Source organism: Haliaeetus albicilla, chromosome 28 (genome assembly GCF_947461875.1).
Source record: "Haliaeetus albicilla chromosome 28, bHalAlb1.1, whole genome shotgun sequence".
NCBI classification, from domain to species: domain Eukaryota; kingdom Metazoa; phylum Chordata; class Aves; order Accipitriformes; family Accipitridae; genus Haliaeetus; species Haliaeetus albicilla.
Genome location: NC_091510.1, coordinates 10,594,485 through 10,614,585, shown reverse-complemented (window position 1 = coordinate 10,614,585; position 20,101 = coordinate 10,594,485). Strand labels below are relative to the sequence as shown.

The window sequence follows — 20,101 nt, the reverse complement described above, 5'->3', positions numbered from 1 at the left end:
CTGTTCCCACTAAAATATATCCAGGCTAGGGGTTGCAAAACAAACTAAAACAAAGCCTGAATTGGAGTACTTAAGAGATCTTTGGCAGAAACTCACCCTTTTCTCCATTTCCAAGAGTGATCTGTCAGCAAATCTTTCTTGTCTCTGAAACACAAAATTAATAAAGACATTGATACTTGTTCTTAAACAACATAAAACTGAGAAAAACCAATTTGATTGGACATTTTATTATTCTGTCCGAAGTATGTCTTCAAAAGCATTTCAGGGAAGTAACACTGAAATAAAGAATGAAGAAGAATGAACTGGATTTATCATGCACTTCCTCTGTGACCATCCCTAAGTAATTTGATCACTACATAGCTTTTGGCAAATAGGAGTAATATAGTATTTCTACCTAAAAGCATTACAAAACAAACATCTTTTTAATGTACATCACTAATGCTTACGGGGTACGCATGGAAGACGCAAGCACAGGTAAATTGTGGCAAATATGATCCAAGAATAGAAAACTCTTTCTACAGCAATTTATGACTAATTTAACTTTTGTGTACATATTTGACATTACTGTATGCAGCACTGTTATCTGACAGCAGTTATCTGTAACTGGAATGCACTATTTGCTCTTCAGTTCTAAGATAAAGCTATCTAACCAGCCAGGAAGAACTGGCAGGTTATGCCAATCTGTCAGCAGGTTTATGAATTCATCAATCAATCCCGACCAACAGTTTGAATATAAACTTAACAGTGCAGAAAGCGTTTATCTCTACCCTGCAAAGAAGTTCCAGATACATGCTGGCAAGAACCACTACTACTTAAATAGGCAGGAGGCAGTCTCACGCATTTTGTTCACAGCTGAAGACCAGAATCCTGCGCTGTTTTCTCTTTAGAAACAGAGAGGTACTCTTCTTCACTCCCATCTTTGGATAAGAAACAGAGCCGATGCCTAGTAAAGAGCAGCCCATAGCCTGGGGTGCTTCTAGTTTGTCAACGAAGTACATGTTTTTTTGTTTTATACAAACCTGAGTGGTCTTCTCCAACTGTAGCTTAAGATCTGTAAGTTCCATGTTGGTATCATGTAACTGTGCTTTCAGTTTTTCATTTTCAGCTAGAATCTGTTCATAAAGCTGAGAGAAGATATTAATTTAAAAAATACTGAGTAATAATTCAGTGCGGTTAGCTGAAAAATTCAAAAACCATGATTAAGCTGCATGTAAAATGAACAAATACCCACTGATAGTCTAAGAAGTAAAAATCGGTTATAGATTTTAAAGGTCTTTAGAATTAGCAAGCACTTTAAAGAACTGTTACCAAGTATTCCTAGAAACAAGCAACTTTGCATAGGGAGCACATAACTTACCTTACACATATTACAAAAATACTTGCCACTTTTTTTGCTTCAGACTTCACAGATTAGACACCACAGTAAACTTTCTGACACACTCCTCTATTTTAAAGCAAGATCTAAACAATTTACAGTATATATATGTGAGCTAGCAAACACATAAAATAAAAGGCTTCACATATGTATAAAGCAGTTTCAATGATACAATCAACCAAAAAAATAGTATGATAGTATTTGTCATAAAAAATGGATCTTGGCTCCTCTGAATTTCTTCCTTGCCTCGAAGAGAAAAGTGCAAAAGCCAGAAGCTGTTTTGTAATGTGCATTTTCCCCCACTGTAGTGGTTGCTCTGCTCCTCCATTCAGCTGAGTTGCTTTAAACTGCATTTGTTATGCAGTGTGAGATTATTTCCAGACAATTTATGAAAAACAGTAATAAAATTCTATTTTTGCACCAAAATTACTGAATCAGATACCTTCTTAAAATCAGTGCTATCTTCTTTTTCTAGTCTACTGCAGTATGGTTTCCGATCTTCAAGGTAACTCTGTGACCCCGATCGCCCCTGTGCTGAATCATAACGATCACCTGAAGACATGCTGAGGGATCCCGTATCATACCTGTAAAAGAAAAGTTCTTATTTTTCTTTGCCTTAGTGTTTAAAGTGAGACCATTCACTGTATCAAACATTGTGAGCTTGCCATTACCGGGCTGAAAAGAACCAAATGCAATCATGTATTTTAGTTAAACCACTGTCTTCTAATTTGATGCAAATTTAATTTTTACATTCCCTCAGTACTTGAAAATTCTGTGTGAAAATGTTTTCAAATTGCTCAGTCTGCCAAGTAAGTGCCTACCTTGTGTGTGCAGGAATCTTTTAAATTAAATTAAAATATTTAATTCAAGCAAATATTTACATGTCTTAAAGGACTTTATGTTAGCTTAGATACTTTAATTCTTCTTTCTTTATAAAAAAGACCTATTTTTAAAAAATGTATTACTTTAGTTGAAGGGTTTTAAAAAAGTAATCTCTAACATATCAGTCTAGATGAATTCTCCAAGTTTTATTAGAGAAACCAAGGAGATTTCAAAACTATTGTTGTGAATTCTAGTATTTCGAAATAACAGAAGCAGTTTATGAAACAAATCTTCAGCAAAGTCTTTATCCTATTAATCACTAAATTACAGTATTAATAAAGTTCAGAATAATTTCACAGTTCACTCTTCTCTGATCATGTGCCGTAGTTAGTAGTTCTATTTAACAGATCTTCAGCACAGACGGGACAGAATAAAATCCAATAATTAATTCTAAAGGTCTAAAAAAAAAAAAAAGAAATTTTTTAAAAATTCTTGATATTTCTGAATTTCCTTTTTAACAAATCTTAAGGAAATCTGATTTTCAGAGGCTCTACTACTTTTCTTGAGATTCCTTAGAAAATTTTCAGAAGGGTATTCTAAAAGAGGGACAACAAGAACCTCTTGTCTTTTTTGTAAAAGCTGACTTCATACTGAAAAATTTGTAGGGAATGGTACTGTATCCACTGTGTTCTACAAAATGCCCAGCCTGCCTTCAGTGCACTACACATACAGAGTCCAATATATTCCCCAGAATGGAGTATCCCACCCACACGTGGAAAAAAACATTCAGTACTGTAGCTTAACAATTGTATTTCATACAAATGTTAAATATCATTAATGCCTTTTAAAGCTCAACCCAGCTGACTGCTGGGGTTAAGGTGAATTTTTACATAAAGAACTTAAAATGAGAATATGTGAACCAAAAGTGTAACGATTTTAAATTAATTTGTTTAAACTGCACATACCTTGAAAGGCTATCACTCTGAGGTGGGAAGGGGTAAAAAGAGAGAAAAAGAACAGATCAAGTCAATAATTTAATTAAGTAAAATATATAACAATCTGTGAATAAGTATAGCTAAACAGTTAGTTATGTTAAATGCACATGTTATCCAACAGCATGTATTATCTGAATATTGTCAAGCTTCAATTCTGTTATGTCTGGAACCGAAAAGAAGTATGTGCTAGAATGTACTTGCCAAAATATGATTTAGAAGGACATTAACACTACACTCTAAGTCTGGACTGTCCTAAACATTGGAGTCATTTCAGCAGTCGGTGCATTCTGCAATTTGCCTGCCTGTTATCAAAGGCATCAGAACTGTGTTCCCTCAATTCTCTATTCCTTCTTCTTCTTCTTCTCTAACATTAGCAATGTTTTGAAAAGTCAACATAATAATGACTTCAGCTCAAGATAATAATATAAACTAAGCCACAAGATCATAATTTCAACATAGCTTGATGGGAAACAAGCTACTATACCAACAACATAAGGAAGCACTTATTAGACTTAATTTAAATGACATAATTTCATGTTTTATATTACTTTCATTCATTCATTAATTCCACGTGAATCCACAGGCACAAAGTTCACTCACTTTACTTGAGAAGCAAAATTTAATTAGAAGTGATGACTTAAGAGTGAGGGAGTGCCCTCTAAGCATTACATCAGTCATACAAACCTTTTTCCCCTCTGGGCAGTCAATACAGATTCATCATTTATTTCAATTATAATAACAATCTTGAGTGAAGAAATTTCAGTCAGGAAACTCTACTGATGCATCACCACCTGGACATCCTCCAAGGTTATTCACCTAGCAGTGGCTGAAGCCTTCCCCATAGGTGGGTGTTTTAGGGGGTGGTGTGGTTTGGTTTCCTTTTTTAGAAGGAAACTGTATTTTTTCAACGTGCATAGAGGAAAAGAGCCACATTCTCCACAATACACTCAGTTTCCCCTTTGACGCCTTGAAGTGCATTTATTACGCATAGGATATCAAAAGTACGTGCTGTAGCCTAACCACTCCTACTAAAACATTGTTATTTTCTGTCAAGAGCATGAATAACACTAAGAACTTAAGAGATTCTGTAGAAAATGTCACAGTTAGGTGGCACACACCTATACATGGATAGTTTTTAAGCTACTGGCCACAACAAGATTAACTTCCACCTAAGTATTAGTCTTATCTTACGTTATTGTATACTTGAGTAAGATCAGTGTGAGATTACAGAATTCCACCATGTAATCAACAACCTAAGAAAATCCCTTTTCCACTGCTTCCTTCTCATCTCAACAAAACAGAGGAAGTTTTGTCCATAAAGACTTTAGGTTTTCTCTTTTTACCTTGAAGGAATGCCATATACAGAAAGATGCTAAGCTGGTCCTTTTAACCTTTACCTACAATCTAGGACAGCCACCACAAGGAAGTAAACCATTCCTACATTATTTCTTAACAAATACGCTTTCTAAAGGCTGTTTTTCTTTGCTTCTAGTGGACTCCCCATGCTGCCGTGGGAACGTGAAAACCTCCCAGATCTCCATTCCCCTGCTGCACTACAGCTTCCCAAACGGAAAGGCAGGTTATTAAGTCAGACACAGACCATCTTAGAAACAAAATTTTCCAGCTACACAGGGGTACAACAAATGAACTGGTGAAGTAAGAGAGCACTAATTACTAGAGGCAGGAAAGCACAGGCGCAGCCCATTCCCGTTCTCCTGGCTGAGGCTGGGAACCTGAGAAGCCGGACAAGGACTCCGTGATCTCCAAAAAAATGTACACCAGCGTTTTCCGTCCCTCGAGAGCCGTGAAGCCCTGCTCTTGCTGGTCAAGCACCATCCAGCCTCCACACCCCACTAAAGGAGCAGCACATTTCTCAAGCACATGCCTCTTCTTGCTCCTCTCACTTTTCACAAACCACGTTTGGGTTTGGGTTTTTTTTTTTAGCCCAGCCTTAGCTGTTTTCTTTCTTTATTTTCCCCCTCAATTTCTGTCAGTTCAGCTCAGTCACAGTTTTTGACATTTGACCAAACAAACTGTGAAAAGGTGTAAGTCTACAAACTTTGCATAACGCTTGAGAAGAAATGATGCCAACCCAGATATCCCCGTGCATCCAAATCACTCCAGGCGAATGTTCTTCGTTCAGTCGCAGAACTGAGCAGCCACAGTTACAATGGCAGCACACAAGCAGTAATGAAAAATTAAAACATATGTATCCTTATCTACACAACCTGAAATAATACTTACTTCTAACCCTATGCCACCAGTCTATACAGACCATAAGGGTGGCCCTAAAAGAAACTGTATTTGAAAATGTACACTAAACTCCTAGAGAGGCACATCACATTTCAGTGAGGTTGGGACAGTTACTGGTAATGGAAATAAAATATCAAAGTCAGGTGGAATTTTCTGTACTGTTATAAATGAATGTTTCTGTAAAACTGCCACAGCAGTGAAACTGAGAAACAAAATTTGAGTACAGCATTTAATCGACACTATTAATGCCAGTTTCTCATGTTTACTCCCACAGAATTAGAAGACCTAATGACATTTATTATCCTAATATTGCTAGTTTTCACCTTTCACAAGTCACATATCTGATATCTGGCTAAAATAAAATTTCAGTCCATTTAATTATTTATCTGAGATGAATAAGAACATATTTTTTCTGGGTCCTCAAATATTTCAGGCTAGAAATTATTTGTCTAAGGTCCTTTGATTTTCTTTGTAGCATGCATCCATGTGCAAGGCTTGTTCTTGACCTCCTCTCTCTCGTTTAAATTCTTGAGTTACCACCGAAGCCTTTGGAAGGTTATAGTTATCATCTTCTACCTCTCGCTTGTAGTTTCACCACGCAAAAAAACCAGCAGCAGCACCACATAAGGGAGTAACAGAGAATTTCAGTATTTCCAAAGTTTCTGTCTTCTGAATAGCAGTACAACAAATAAACAGCAGAATTGAAAAAGCATAACTATTTCCTGAATGTCTTTCATTGTAATTCTAGTTTATTCATCTCTTTCCTTTTCTCTTCCTAGAACTGAAAAGGATTTATGAACAAATAATGATGAATTTCTACAATAAAGCATGCAAGATTTGTATCAAAGTGAAAGTAGATTTAGCAAAAAGGGAAGTGCAACTTCTTTAGGTATTTAAAAAATAAAAATAACACTGTTAACAATACAGTGGGAGGAAAGGAAACAGGGCTATGCATTTATGTTAACGCGACACAGAAATAAAAAATACAGCAAAACAAAATGGCACAGAATTAATCTCTTTAGTAAAGTATTTAAAGAATGCGTAATGGAAGCTTTTACAAAAAGGAGAGAAACATCAATTGAGTTTCATTCCTCGGTAATGAACCTGTTTCTGTAGTGTGTTACTCCAGGGTTTAGGTCAAAATAAATACATTCTGCTATACCATTTTATAGTGCAGCTTAAGTTACTACTTCCCTTTTAACCCCTCTTTATCCCATTGTCACACAACATTCAGTTTATAAGGATTTTTCCATCAAATCAAGCCTATTATACTGTTTTCCACTGACTTTTTAACAAGACTAATAATACCGAATTAGGATGCTCAGAAATCCATTTTCTTCAGTGGAGAAATGAGGCACATTGTGCTCTTCAACTTTCTATGCTTCCTTATATTAACTTCTCATATTATTTGTTAATTACATTATTGACAGCACTGGGTTTAATTTTAAAATGTTCTAATTAGTGTGCATATGTCACTGGACGTCACTTATCTGAAAATAACAGAGCAGATGGAACAAAGATTTTTGCAATGTAGAAACTGAAAGCTCCCTCCAGGAATTTGCTGCAACGTGTCCCTGACCTACGTGTCAGAAATTTCACTTACATTTTCTGGATGCTAATTCTACATAATCAGAATGGAAGAGAAAAACATCAGGTTTAGCCATTGTTAATATGTTAAAAATTGTTATTAAAGCCTGCAAAGGAAATGGTACTGAACCATAGCCACAAATTATGAATCAGAAAGCATTTGTAAGAACTCTACCATATATACTCTTTTAACTGAATCCAACTGCAACAGAAATTTTATGATCAAAATGTATCTGTGAGAAAGTTAATAAGCTAATTATCTTTTTAAAATTACCTGAGTTTCTTTCTTATTTGTTCCTTCTTCTGAATCGGACTGGTGTTCCTGTTCATTTTCATCACTCTAGTGAAAGAGGGGGGAGAGGAAAAATAATTAAACTGTTGAAAGCTTACTGAGATTTTTAAGGCATTCTAGATTTTTAATATGAAAGCTAAGAGCAGTAGAATTATACCTAACTAAAATGTATAGAGAATATATAGGATACATGATGAAAATTCTCAAACAAGTACATGTTTTCAGTACCAGAAAGAGAGGAAACAGAACTTCGCATTTGGCACATGAAAATCTTGCTTTTACAAAATTACTTATTGATCCCGTTACAAAGAAAAGGGAAAGGGAATCGGCTGAAACATCAACTATAACCCTTCTAATCTGACAGCAGTTCTTTCAGTTGTAAGTACATGGCTGCTTGTAACGTGCCAGATAATGAGTCTCATTCTTATAGCTTTGGTATGCTTGCAATAGAAAAGAATTGTTCAATTAGTAATTTTTTCCTTAGATTATGATTAATTCCTATTAAGTTATGGTTATTACAGTATTCTAGAATTCTTTTTAGCATTATCAACATAACTTAGACTTCATTTTGATTTTGCTCCTGAAAGCTTCAAAACAGAGAATATGTAACTTGAACAAGCATCAGTTTTTCCAGAACAGTTAGTTATATACTGTATTACTCTAAACTATTCTCTATTTTAAGAATACACTATACACATCCCATATTGCTACATGCTAAGGCTATAAATCAGCAGTAGCAGTCGTTCACTTACATCTTGAGTCCAAAAAGAAACTCCTGTAGATCGTCGTTTTTCTCTTGGTCGCCGCCTTTCCCTTATAGACTTAGGCTGTGACTTATCTTCTTCCTTTTCTTCCTCTTTTTTGCCCCCTTCTGTTAATAACAACTTGCTTATTCATTTAAGTATGACACAATCTAATTTTCTGAAAAATTTCTGAAATAATTGTCAGTCTTTAAAATGCTTACAATTACTTTTTTTACCTGAAATAAATTCACTAAAGAGCTTCTTGCCACATACAGGGTTTGCTGTAATATACATTCCTCAGAATATAGTTCTAAAATACTGTAAATATTGTTCCAATTCTTGAACAGCAACTGCAAAATACTAATTCCATCTCAGCCACCTAAACAAAACGTTACAACGTAACAGTAGTACACTACAAATTGAACTTAAAATTCAATTTTCAAAACTGTCACATAATAATTCAAACTTCTGTGTCAGTAGAGGTATAAAAGTACAAAATAAGAGAAGATAATTCTTCATCAAACAATCTTGCTTACATCAAGAATTCGACATTAAAAAAAAACAAAACCTTTATAAGTCTGTTAAGTCTTCCTTAGAGTCCCCCTTTTCATCACAGTCCTCTCCATTTTTGCTCTAAGGAAGAATAAAGTGGAATCTCCTAGATTAGATTAATACTGTATTATGGACTTCCTTTTTCTTTAAAAGAAATGCAATTGCAATTCAAAACCGACATAATACCTCAGGACTGTGTTTGTTCCCCTATGTGTTTACAAGTAATCTGTACAAAAAAAACCCAAAACAAAAAACTTGCCCAAACCAAAGTTATTTACCTATTACCATGCAGTCTATTCAGTCTGAAGTTCTTTTATTAAAGAATGAAATCACAGATTTGAGTTCAGATACAAGCATCACTTTACCATCACTAGTCTTCAGAGGTAAATAAACATTTTGGTGTGAAGCAAGAATTAAACAGAAAAGAACAAAATACAAATATTCATGGTGAACATACACCTTTCCTAATTAAGTAAATTATGATTTTACCTCTGGGCTTTCAGATGGTAATGTATTTTTCCTCCTAAAGTCATAATTTGAAAAAAAAAAACCTGCATGCATTACTGAAGAATCTTAATCTAAATTTCAGTTCATGTTAGGACAGAGGGAAAAAAATGAGAAAGCATATCCCTGAGGCTTAGCCCCAATAACTTCCTCAGAAAATACCAATCTAGGGAATATGGCAATACTGCTATATAGTTCATGAAGGTCTGATCAATGGATCATTTAATCTGATCCTCTGTATAACAAAATTATCAATTTCTATCAGTAATTCTATTCAAGTTACTGATCAGTAACTTGAATTAAAGTATTTCTCCCAAATCAACTGTGGCATGCCTCCGACAGAGAACAGGAGATCACATGGTATGTCAACAGTCTCCTCGTCAGGCACAACATCTCTGACAATTGTAGCAGGTGATTCACAGTTGAAATGAGGGCAAAAACTCTGTGACATCAGAGAAAAGCTTTTTTCTGACCTCTGAATCACGCATCTGATCCTCAGCTTAAGATGACATAAACGAGTTAAGTATCTAGAAGTACAGTTCCATTAAATGTTCTGAACTACCATTGGAATATCCCCTCCCCTTTGTTTTCAGCTGCTCATGAAACCCTGAGAGGTCCTTAAAGCATTAAAGCATCCTTCCAATCCTTCAGGGTGGAAGGACTGAAACAAAGCCCCACTAATTTAGCAATTATTTCATCAAGTAAAATTCCTCCTCAATACCTGTAGTATTTTATTATAGTTGCTGTGTTAAAGGAGAAATGAAAGCATTATGTGGATACTGGTGGCAGCATATTTGATGCTTCTATGACCCACCGATGAAAAACACAGATTCACATGCTAAATGGCTGCAAAACACCAAGTACAGAAAACCTTTTTTTCCTCTCTATATGCAAGTTTGGGGATATCTTACAGAAGATGGGAGTAAGATACGTCCCCGGTGGTCTTACGTATCGCACCCCATTTTGAACTACCTTTAGAAACATAAGCTGCCTTTTGTCAACTAAAACAAACAAAAAACAGTACTCCTACCTCTCTCACTTTCCTTTGTTCCACTCCGAGAATAGGCAGAAGTTATACCTATAAGGCTGTTTGGTCTGTTTAGTTGACTTGAAGTTGAAAGAGAGCTAGTGGAGGTGGAGAGTGAAGAGGTGGATGATGAAGAAGTTGAAGTTGAAGTTGGTCTATAGCGATGATACGGCTATTCAGCAGAAAAATGTCAAAATTAATTTACCAAGATTAAAAAAATATAAAACACGGGATAATAAAACATTTAAATATATAAATAATTCTTAGAGTAGTACCAAAATTAAAATAATATAGTTGGAGTTAAGATTCGTATAATTTATCTACCTAAAGAGACCCATCATGAAAATACCTCTTCAACAGTTCGGGAATATCTTTGTCTATAATCGTCATCTTTAGTTTCAGATTCTTTCTTTTCTTCTTGTTTTTCTTTGTCTTGCTTTTCTTTCTCTTCTTTTTCTTTTTCTTCATTTTCCTGTTCTCTGGTTCGCGTGGGACGACTTCTTCCTATAGTTTTTTCAGCTTCTTGAAGATCTGTCAGCGTTACACCCTGTGAAAACAGCAGCCAGAAAACAACATTTTGTGTATCACTCATATTAATGTAGATGATCATATTATGTAAATACATATTTTAAAGATAAAATTCAGCTTAAGAAAATTGATTCTATCTATTAAGAAATAAATTTTACCTAGATATTCTACCTATAAGCTTTTCTCTCGAATCTTGGAACCAAACATCCCTCTCTGATTAGTGGCAAGTGTTTGCTGTAATGTGATCTACCACAGATTCTCCAGCAACACAATTTTTAGTTGAACTAGTGTATACAGATCATGTAGAAAATCATACAGAAATCATTTAAGAACCCACTAGATCGTTCCAATATCATCGTAAGCATACTTAGTATTTTTGAAGGAACCCTAAAAATACAATACTTATCAAATTTTCAGAAATGTTGATACTTTACAAATTCACTCACTGCAACTGGATTTTCAGGTCAACAACACATAAAAAATGGCATTGACAGCACCGGAGAAAGTTGCAACTCATTTCTTATTTCCTTGTTATTCTGACACCAAAAACTAGTTTTGAAATAAGCTCAGAAAGCAAACAATTTTTTGAAGACAGCTTTCTCTACTGCACTTTTCAGCTGATATATCTTACTGAGATACTGCTCAAAACATTTTGTAACCAATTCTTCAAAGCCAACTTTGCAGCTTATCAGTTATTTAATTGCTTTTGTGTTGATAATGTTTTAATACAGTAATTCCTGGTAGCTTCTTCACTGTAAAGATTCAACAACAATTGGTCTGTAGTTGACCATCTCTCAGGGCTCTGAATTAGTATCAAGAGGTAAAAAAGAACTCCAGTAAGATAAAGTTGTATCAAGCAGTGTGGATCTCTCAATAGGAAAGGTAACCAGAAATATTTGAAGGGGTTAAAACTGCAAAGATTTGAAAGTAACATCAGTAAACAATGTAGATATAGACTTGGCCTTATTTCTTTGTGCTGTTTTATCAAGGAACTATTTGCTGATTATTCTCAGTTTGTCAGCAGACACGGGAAGAGATGGGTAGACGCACTCCAGAGGATAGTGGTTGGAAATTGCTCCACTGCCCAAAAAGCGTTCAAGAACCATTTAGAGATAATCTATTTTGGTACTGTCACATCCTTCCCTAGGTTAGGACTGCACTGGTTGCAATTCAGTATGAGGTAGTTCTGACAGAAATTGAGAAGAACCACCAAATATATCAGTATGCAAACTAAGAGAGAGAAATGCTGAAAGGAGACATGCAGTTAGATTCTAGATTATTAGCAAGTAACAAAAACCTCTTCCTTAGTACTCTTCCGTGCCCACAGAAACTAGGTTGCATGTATTTTTTTCTATGCCATGGATCTTATTAGCTAAATGTTGGTCAGCTCAATCGCATTATCTTCAATAGTCCGTGCACAGAAAAAGACATAGAAATGGAAGTAAATATAGTACGCTATGCCCATTTCTCAAGTATTAAGTCTTCAGCTAGAAGCGTATAGCTGTTAGTTCTTGAAGAATTCAAAGTCTTAGATTTAAACATCTACATAACATCAGATACAATTACTTGAGTAAGCCATTTTACCATAATGCAATCAAAAATTTCCTTTCAGTGGATGAGTCTGTGCTTTCAAATTTGTATTAAGTCACTCTTCAGTGATTAGAAAAAGCAACTTTCAGTACACAATGAAGGGTCCTAAAGCTTTCAGGGAAGAAAGGGAAAAAAAAAAAGAAGCTTTATTTCATCAGGTACAAGCTGTTTTATACCAGGAAGACCCACCAGTTTATTTGGAGCTTTACTGGGAAATTAAAACTTCACTGTACTCAGAGAGCTACATGGGTATGTTTCCATAAATGTAGAAGTTTTACCTGCGTAGATCTTCTAGACTGTCTTGCTTGCCTGGATCTAGCTTTTCTTTGGGACTCTGACTCTTCATCCCGTACTGGAGTGAGGTATGATCTAAAGAGTTAATTACAAACAACATTGGCAAACAATAATTTTTGTACAACTATATTAAATGGCCAGAGAAAAAAAATCCCACAACACAGTATGACTGAAAACGAAAGCAGTTAGAAGAAAATCTTTAACTGTATAAGACTGATTACATTGTAGACATTTCATCCGTATCATAATGATCTGTTCATCAAGATAGCGGCTTTAGAACTCAATTAAAATACACAGTGTTTTCCTACTTAATTTAAATTTCTTTTTACCACTTTCTCTAAATATAAATTAAGCTTTTTTTTGGTATTTCACTAGTCTATAACATAGGGATAGAAGACCTCAGAGATTCAGCCAGTTACACATTTATACATAAAATTTGTGTGTGTGTGTTTTAACATAACTTGTAGGCTTTTAGAAAAAAGCTACATGTACTGCTAATGCAGAAAAGCTGATTATACCATCTATTGTACCAGAGATTAAAAATCCATGGGGAGGTGGTTACCGTATTTTCACATGAATCATCCATGCTTTGAGTAATCCAACTCCCTTTGAAAAAACTGTACTTAAAAATAAATCCTTATGAAACCCACAAAAATCCTGTAGAATAATCAGGTAATTGAAATCAAAGCCAAAAGGCTACTAGAGTAGACATACAAGGTCTGAACTCTTTAAAGAAATTCTCCAATCCAGGTAACTGGGGTAAAAAAAAAACAAAAAAAAGAGATACATATACATACATAAATGTATATATTTTGTAAGTATGCAACACGTATATATATATGTACATATATAAACCCATCATTAAAGAACTTAAAAGTTTGGAATGTATTTATTGATTTTCTATTACAGAATATTCTGAGAATGCCGTTATAATTTAACATTTAAAAAAAACCCTTAGATTAGCTAAAAATTAGAAAATTTTGAAAAAGCAAAATCAGAAGGTTGCGAAAAGGTTGCTTAAAACACAAAACCTCTCTGAGCTTCTTTATACCCTAAAATTAGCTACATTAAAAACAGTAGAGTCAGATTCTGTAATATTTTCTGATTGTCTATGTTTTTAAAATGTCATTAGTTAAGAATAACTGGCTAGTGATTCAATAATTGGCCAGTGGTTATGTTTTAAAAGCCATCACCTATTAACGCTTAAATCATTTACCTATGGAAAGAACAGTTCTTTGGTCACCTGATTATATGTTTGTTAGCCTTAGCACATACCTAAAACAACTCTAAGTTTTAAAAATAAACTTCATTTACACAGACTTATGGATTACTGCCCATGTTCTATCTCTATTAAACGAATTACCCCCAAGCAGGAAAATATTTATAATTAGCCGCTATACTTGCAAATGTAGAAACATCTCCTATCTTACGACGCATCTTAAAAATCTCCCACTATATTAATTTGATTTCCCTATCCTGTTCTCTTGCAAACAGCATTTTTGATAGACTTTCCATTTTCCTAGAACCCTAGGCCCTATCTTTATTAGGAAATGGGTGCCTGTTAGCTGCTTTAGCTAACATGACCTGAAATATTACCTACCTAGGAGGTACTGATTGCAGAGCAGGTGTAATCTTTAGGGCTTGAAAATTGCTACAAATTAGTCCATATAACTTGCTCTTTAGTAACTGGTGTACATACACCTACCCTCCAATAAATCTGAAATACTTTAAGCCTCACTGAGGGAAAATGAAAACTCTCAACTTGCCAGGCGCACACTACAGCTACTGTCCGAGTAGTAAGTGCCCTTCCCTAGCATCCCCTGTGCATGCCACGCTGGTTACCTACGCAGTATTACTCATGATACAAAGATTTAAAGTTTGTCATTCTCTTCCCGGTTTCTCTAAACCAATCCTAAACATTAGATAAAGAATATAGCTTCTTCAGCTATTCCAAAAGGAGGCACCATTACATGCTTCATTACTAAAAGTAGCTTAGAAAGTCTTTACTTTTCAAATATTCTTTGAAATACTATTTCAAACATACTTTCTAAATACACACTTTCAGTCCATAAATACGTATTAATCAACTTCATTTCTTAAGAAAATATTTAGCATATATTTCATATACAGGCAAGTTTTTCATGTGCATATAAACATACATAGATACACGCACATATATATACGTATCTGTATATATACAGATAGATATGCATGTGCTGATACTGAAAGCACTACCTTCTCACATGCACGCAGTAATTATTCCAGTTTTGCCGATTTCTAAGATTTAATGGATATTTTAATATGCCATCAAGAATGCATCTGCAACAGTATATTACACAATTGGCCCAGGGCCAGACAAAAACAAGGAATTTCAGGCCAACTGCAGGTATCTAAAACGTATGTAGTATATGCGCATTAGTATACACACACTAGTGAGAGCAAACAAGACAGCAAAAGCCTTAATTCTAAATTTCCTTGCTTTTCTAGCTCATATGAGACTGAAATAGCATTTGCATTTAAAAATTGGAACTACTTTTGAAAAAAAGATGCATTTTGTAGGTTTTGCTTTTGATTTGTCAGGTTCAGTTAAATTTCGCTACGGAAAATGCAGGTTCCGACTACGGTTGTTACTGAAATGGATTGTAAGCACGTGTGGGCAGCTCCTGAATCATGGTGGGGAATTAAAAAAATAATCCCCATTTCACAGAAGTTCTTTCATCTCAGTTTTGCGTATGAAAGGAAGACTATGGAAAACAGACTATCCTAAATAGGCTTAAAGCTATGAGGAATCTTTAAATGTTGTTGCTGCCTTAAGTGAATCAAAAGAACGCAGGTTTCTTCTGTAAGAACGAACAGCTTCATTACCTCCGTGAACATACAGAGATACACACATCTGGCACTGATACAGGAGATGCAGTTTCAAAACTACTGCAGGAACAACACAGAAATCGGAGCTTGCATTTCAGCGGAAGTGTTAAAGGGTAAATAAACATTTATAAATATCCAGAAGAAGAACAACCCAGGGAAAGCTAACAGGTATTAACAACCTCGTGAAATCTTATTTTTGCTTCCATAAATAGCAGGTAACAACTCTTTACGGAAACATAAATATGCATGAATCTTAATTCACCCTCCATGTAACTGTAACAGAAGAACCACCATATTCTTAAAATAAGATTTACATCAGCTTCTTAGTCATTCTTCATACTGAATAGCTCTTAAACCATTGCATTTACAACTGTATATTCTGTTTCAAGTAGAAGAGACCCTAAGTGATGCAATGAAATAAACAGAATGTGTTGGGTTCAATACTCTTTCCTCAGTAGTGCCAGGCACACAAAATGACCAAAAAAATGCTACATAGTAACTTATCGGCATACTGCCAGTGGCACAGTAGCTCAATCAGCAGCAATGTACTGGTAGTAAGTAATTAATTATTGATTTTCTTATTTTTAATTCAGTGTTTTTACATAGTTCCATTATGGGTATTTTAAAGAGGACTCATTTAATCTATTAACAGAAATAGAAATATGAAAATATCACATACCAAATGAGAACCCAAGGCCAGTCAAAAATACACAATATCAAGGTTTAAATTTCATGAATGGTCTCTACCATTCTTGAATGGTACTAAGCTCTCAGATAAACTGAGGCACGTTGCTAGTTGTTTCAACACACAGCAAGCAAACAACACCGCTTTACATACTGTACTATCCGAATTTGTGGTAACCAACACATTCCTTTAAATAAGAAAAAAATATAACTTTTGTATAAGAGCAACATTACTCTTAGGACCTTTACACACCTCCGTCTCTCCCTGACCTCTGATGTTGAGGACACAGTGCCAGAAGTAGCTGTAGTCATGGCTGTGGTAGTGGCTGTAGCATTTACAACTGATGGTGCAACAGGAACGGTCACTGCTGTAGGAACATTGTCCTTTTCTTTCTCAGTACTATCCTCAGCCCACAAACGATTTGAGGTACTACAGCATAACAAGCAGCAACACAAAAAAAAGAGAAAAGGAAACAGCTAAACAATGAAAGCACTTTACTAAACAACTAGTAACATGTAAATTGAGGGATGGATTTTTTTTTAAAAAGCAAACTGAGAAATGTCTCTACTATGAAAGCTCAACTTGAGCTATTAAATTGAATAAATTAAGAATTGAGCAGTTCACAATAATCGAATTTTTATTCTTCATACCCTTCTAACATTGGATTTATTCTTTTATACCAACACGGCTGTCACTTTACAGTGGAAAGCCGTTCACAATTTTCAAGCCAAATTGTATAAAATCAAAACAAATTTAACAGGAAAGTGAAAAAATCCAGAGCCCCAGGATCTACTAAACAAGAACGCATGCACATACATAAGCACACAGTAGACCTGACAAAAAGAAAAAAAGAAATGTGCTGGTGCCATTACCTGCTTTGTACACCTGCTGAAGTAGAACCCGTTGTACTCTTTGTAGTAGTGTTTGCGCTGGCAGGCAGTGTTTTCTGAAGACCAGCAGAAGAGGTAACTGTTGATGCAGTACTTGGAACATTAGAACTAATCAAATCATCTTGTCTTCTACCAAAGGAGCCACTGAAGGAGAGACATGTGCAATGGATGCATTTGTATTACTTATCTTTGCTCATTAAAATAACACAAAGCTGTGAATGATCCATTAAATTCCCGTCCATGTATTCTGTGTCTCAGTTGAGTCTCAGAAAATTCTGGGGCAAAAGAAGCATTTTCTTCACTATTTCCTTGACTAGGACTTTTAATTTATGACTTCAGAGGGCAGCAGAAGTGTCCCTTAGTCCTGACCATTTCTCCACAAGAAAAGGAGATAAAGAATGAAATCTCACTGGTTTATGTATGACTGTCTTGATCGCATCTACTGAAGTATTCATACAGGGCCCCCAAAGTCCCATTTTTAAACTGCTGTTTCACCCACACTGAATACCTCATAAAATGCAGAATTTTACTCCACAGCTTGTCAGAAAAGAAAATGTCATCAATATCACTCTTACAATTTTCAACCAATTAAATGTACTGCTTTTTTTTAAAAAAAACCTTTAATCATTCCCAGAAAGATTAACCTCCCACTCAGGCTTTTCCCTTGCTCTTCAAGTTGTAAAGAAGATCCAGTGGTTTCCACATTTTTATCCATTGGTTCTGGCTGAATAAATTTGGCATTACCAAGTCAGGATGTTTGCCCATGACTAAACCTCAGAATCCAGAGTTAGGACAGACAGAGCATCCTATTACTAACTGCAGAAGATTTAAGGAAATTTTTGTCATGCTTTGTCATTCTCCAGTTGATCATTTTTTTCTATTACTGTCAATTCTATAATGACAAAGAAAAAATAACTGTACAAGAATGACTAAGGAAATACACCATTAAAGCACCACATGCAATTTAAAAGTGATTAATACATTTTCTTTGAAGATTGGAGTGTAAATAGTGATAAAAGCTAATATGCAAAGATTATTCTAACATATCAACTGCTGACATTCTTCCATCCAGAACAGGAAATCTGTGCAACATCTTTCCTAAACCTAAAGTTAGGAAAATTGAGTTTTCTTTTTAAGGAAGGAGGTTAACAAAGATGTAAGATGTATTATGCTGTATGAAACAGCCTGACTACATGCCACTGACAACATCAAAGTCAAGACTACAAAACAGGTTAAGTACCCATCACCATGTATATCAGCAGCACATATCAATACGCAGCTTAGCTACCCGAATCTTTTATTTTGATCTATTCATTTTAGATATTTGTTGCTCCACTGATTCCAGTGAAGAACTTTACTCAAATAACTACATTGAAACTACACAATGGAGTAAAGTAGATCATGTATATATTTGCAGGATATCATTCCGAGAAAATCCTGCAAGACAGTAACCAAGCACACCTGAAAATTATTTTCACATTCATCATCATTTACTCTGCATTCAAGTTAGTTTTACATATGCATTCTATGATGCTGATACTCATTGTAGGTATGGCCATAATCTACCATTATGGAGAGCAGCTCAAGGCCTCTGATATTGTCATGCAAAACCCAAAATTCAACAGAGACAATATTTTTCCCCTTTTCTTCTCAGATACCAAGCAGAATTATTTCTATTCCAACACTTAAAATAGTTATCTTTGGCTACTGAACTAATCCAGAAAGAGTCAAATGAACCTCAAACTGAAATAAACAACAGAAGAAAGCAAGCATATAATTTTAATTATATAGCAGCTGCTGCAACACTCCAAGCTAGTAAAAATCAGCACGAGCATTACATCAGCATAAGTACATACTTTGCAATTATTATGAACATTTCAGCATGTCACCATTCAACTGTCCTTACAAAGTGATTCAGTACTTAATTTGTTTCTTTTAATTTGTAAGCTTATTTTGATTAAAAAAAGATAAGAGAAAATCCCACACCTTCTTTGATAGCTTGTGTTTAATGATGTAGGACCTTCATTCAAACTGTTTTTCTTGACGTCCTCCTCCCATTTTCTCCTGGTGTAGGAACTGCCACCACGTATTGAGCTAGCAGACAAGTCCCTGTAAAAAAGATTTTAGTTTAGTTTAACTCGTATTAAAGGTTGTTCTTGATGTAAGCTGAAAAGCAGTTTCAAATTAAACATTAAAACCCTGGATAACACACTTAAAATAAACATAACCGCACAGAACAGGAATAAAATGACCCTTACGGACAATCATTTTCAATGATTAGCTAAATACTGGAAAAATACTACATTCATACTAACACCGTTAGAAATATAATAGAAAAGTAGCATCAAAAGAAAACTGGTAAAGGGGTTTTAATCAACATGAAATCAATCATCAGCTTTTATCTGTGACCACTGCTGGCTCTGTTTTTCTCAAAAAAGGAACAAGAGTTTTTCCTATTTGCTCCTGAGATTATCCAGTGCAATAAAGGGAAAACTACTCAGGTTTTTGAGAAATTGATTTAATGTGATTTTTCATTCTTGGATGTTATAAGAAGAATTTCAAAAGCTGACTAGCCTTTAGAACTCATGATACTGTAGACTAGTATAAACAGGCCTGCAGTAGCCATTCCTGAGTGGCCTGCCACATATCACTAGCTGACATTACTTTAGTCATAAGGAATTTCCAGCCTGTTGTTGCAGTTTATAGCAGCAAGAAATAACCTTGCAAAAATCTACTTAGAAAAACTACCCTGACAACTGATACCAAGATGCAAAACCCTAAATTTCTAATAAAAATGTCAGCTCAAGATTGGAAGTAAAGTTCAGATAGAAGGAAGAAAAAAAAAGTCTTTCACAAAAGTATACATAAAAGGCAACCAGGTGTGCGAGGGAAAAGAAAATTTTGTAAAGGTACATTTTATGTTCAGATACCTTTGGCCTTCATAATGTACCTCTTTTTGCAAAAAAATTTATGCTAGCACTTCTGTGGTGAGAAACAACTTTAGTAAATTATCAAACACTGGCCAATGCAGTGTTATGTCTTACCACCAAAGAGAAACACAAATTCTGAGATACCATCTACCACAGAAAGGTCCCG

At 35.0% G+C, this 20,101-nt stretch overlaps 1 protein-coding gene across 3 annotated transcripts in view; it reads right to left on the bottom strand.

Annotated features, from left to right (window-relative positions):
* The window catches only part of PPP1R12A (protein phosphatase 1 regulatory subunit 12A), a 126,002-nt gene that overhangs the window by 13,184 nt on the left and 92,717 nt on the right, over nt 1–20,101 (bottom strand). The window contains exons 12-23 of one of the 3 annotated variants that reach the window (XM_069773426.1): nt 18,992–19,114; nt 16,988–17,149; nt 16,368–16,544; nt 12,547–12,637; nt 10,500–10,697; nt 10,154–10,322; nt 8,077–8,195; nt 7,307–7,372; nt 3,163–3,179; nt 1,818–1,959; nt 1,020–1,124; nt 97–144 (exon numbers count right to left, since the gene is read on the bottom strand). In XM_069773426.1, coding sequence (XP_069629527.1) covers nt 97–144; nt 1,020–1,124; nt 1,818–1,959; nt 3,163–3,179; nt 7,307–7,372; nt 8,077–8,195; nt 10,154–10,322; nt 10,500–10,697; nt 12,547–12,637; nt 16,368–16,544; nt 16,988–17,149; nt 18,992–19,114 — 1,417 coding nt within the window. Of the gene's footprint in view, nt 1–96; nt 145–1,019; nt 1,125–1,817; nt 1,960–3,162; nt 3,180–5,097; nt 7,373–8,076; nt 8,196–10,153; nt 10,323–10,499; nt 10,698–12,546; nt 12,638–16,367; nt 16,545–16,987; nt 17,150–18,991; nt 19,115–20,101 lie in introns of those variants that run through there. The other 2 variants (XM_069773424.1, XM_069773425.1) reach the window with 2 other exon arrangements.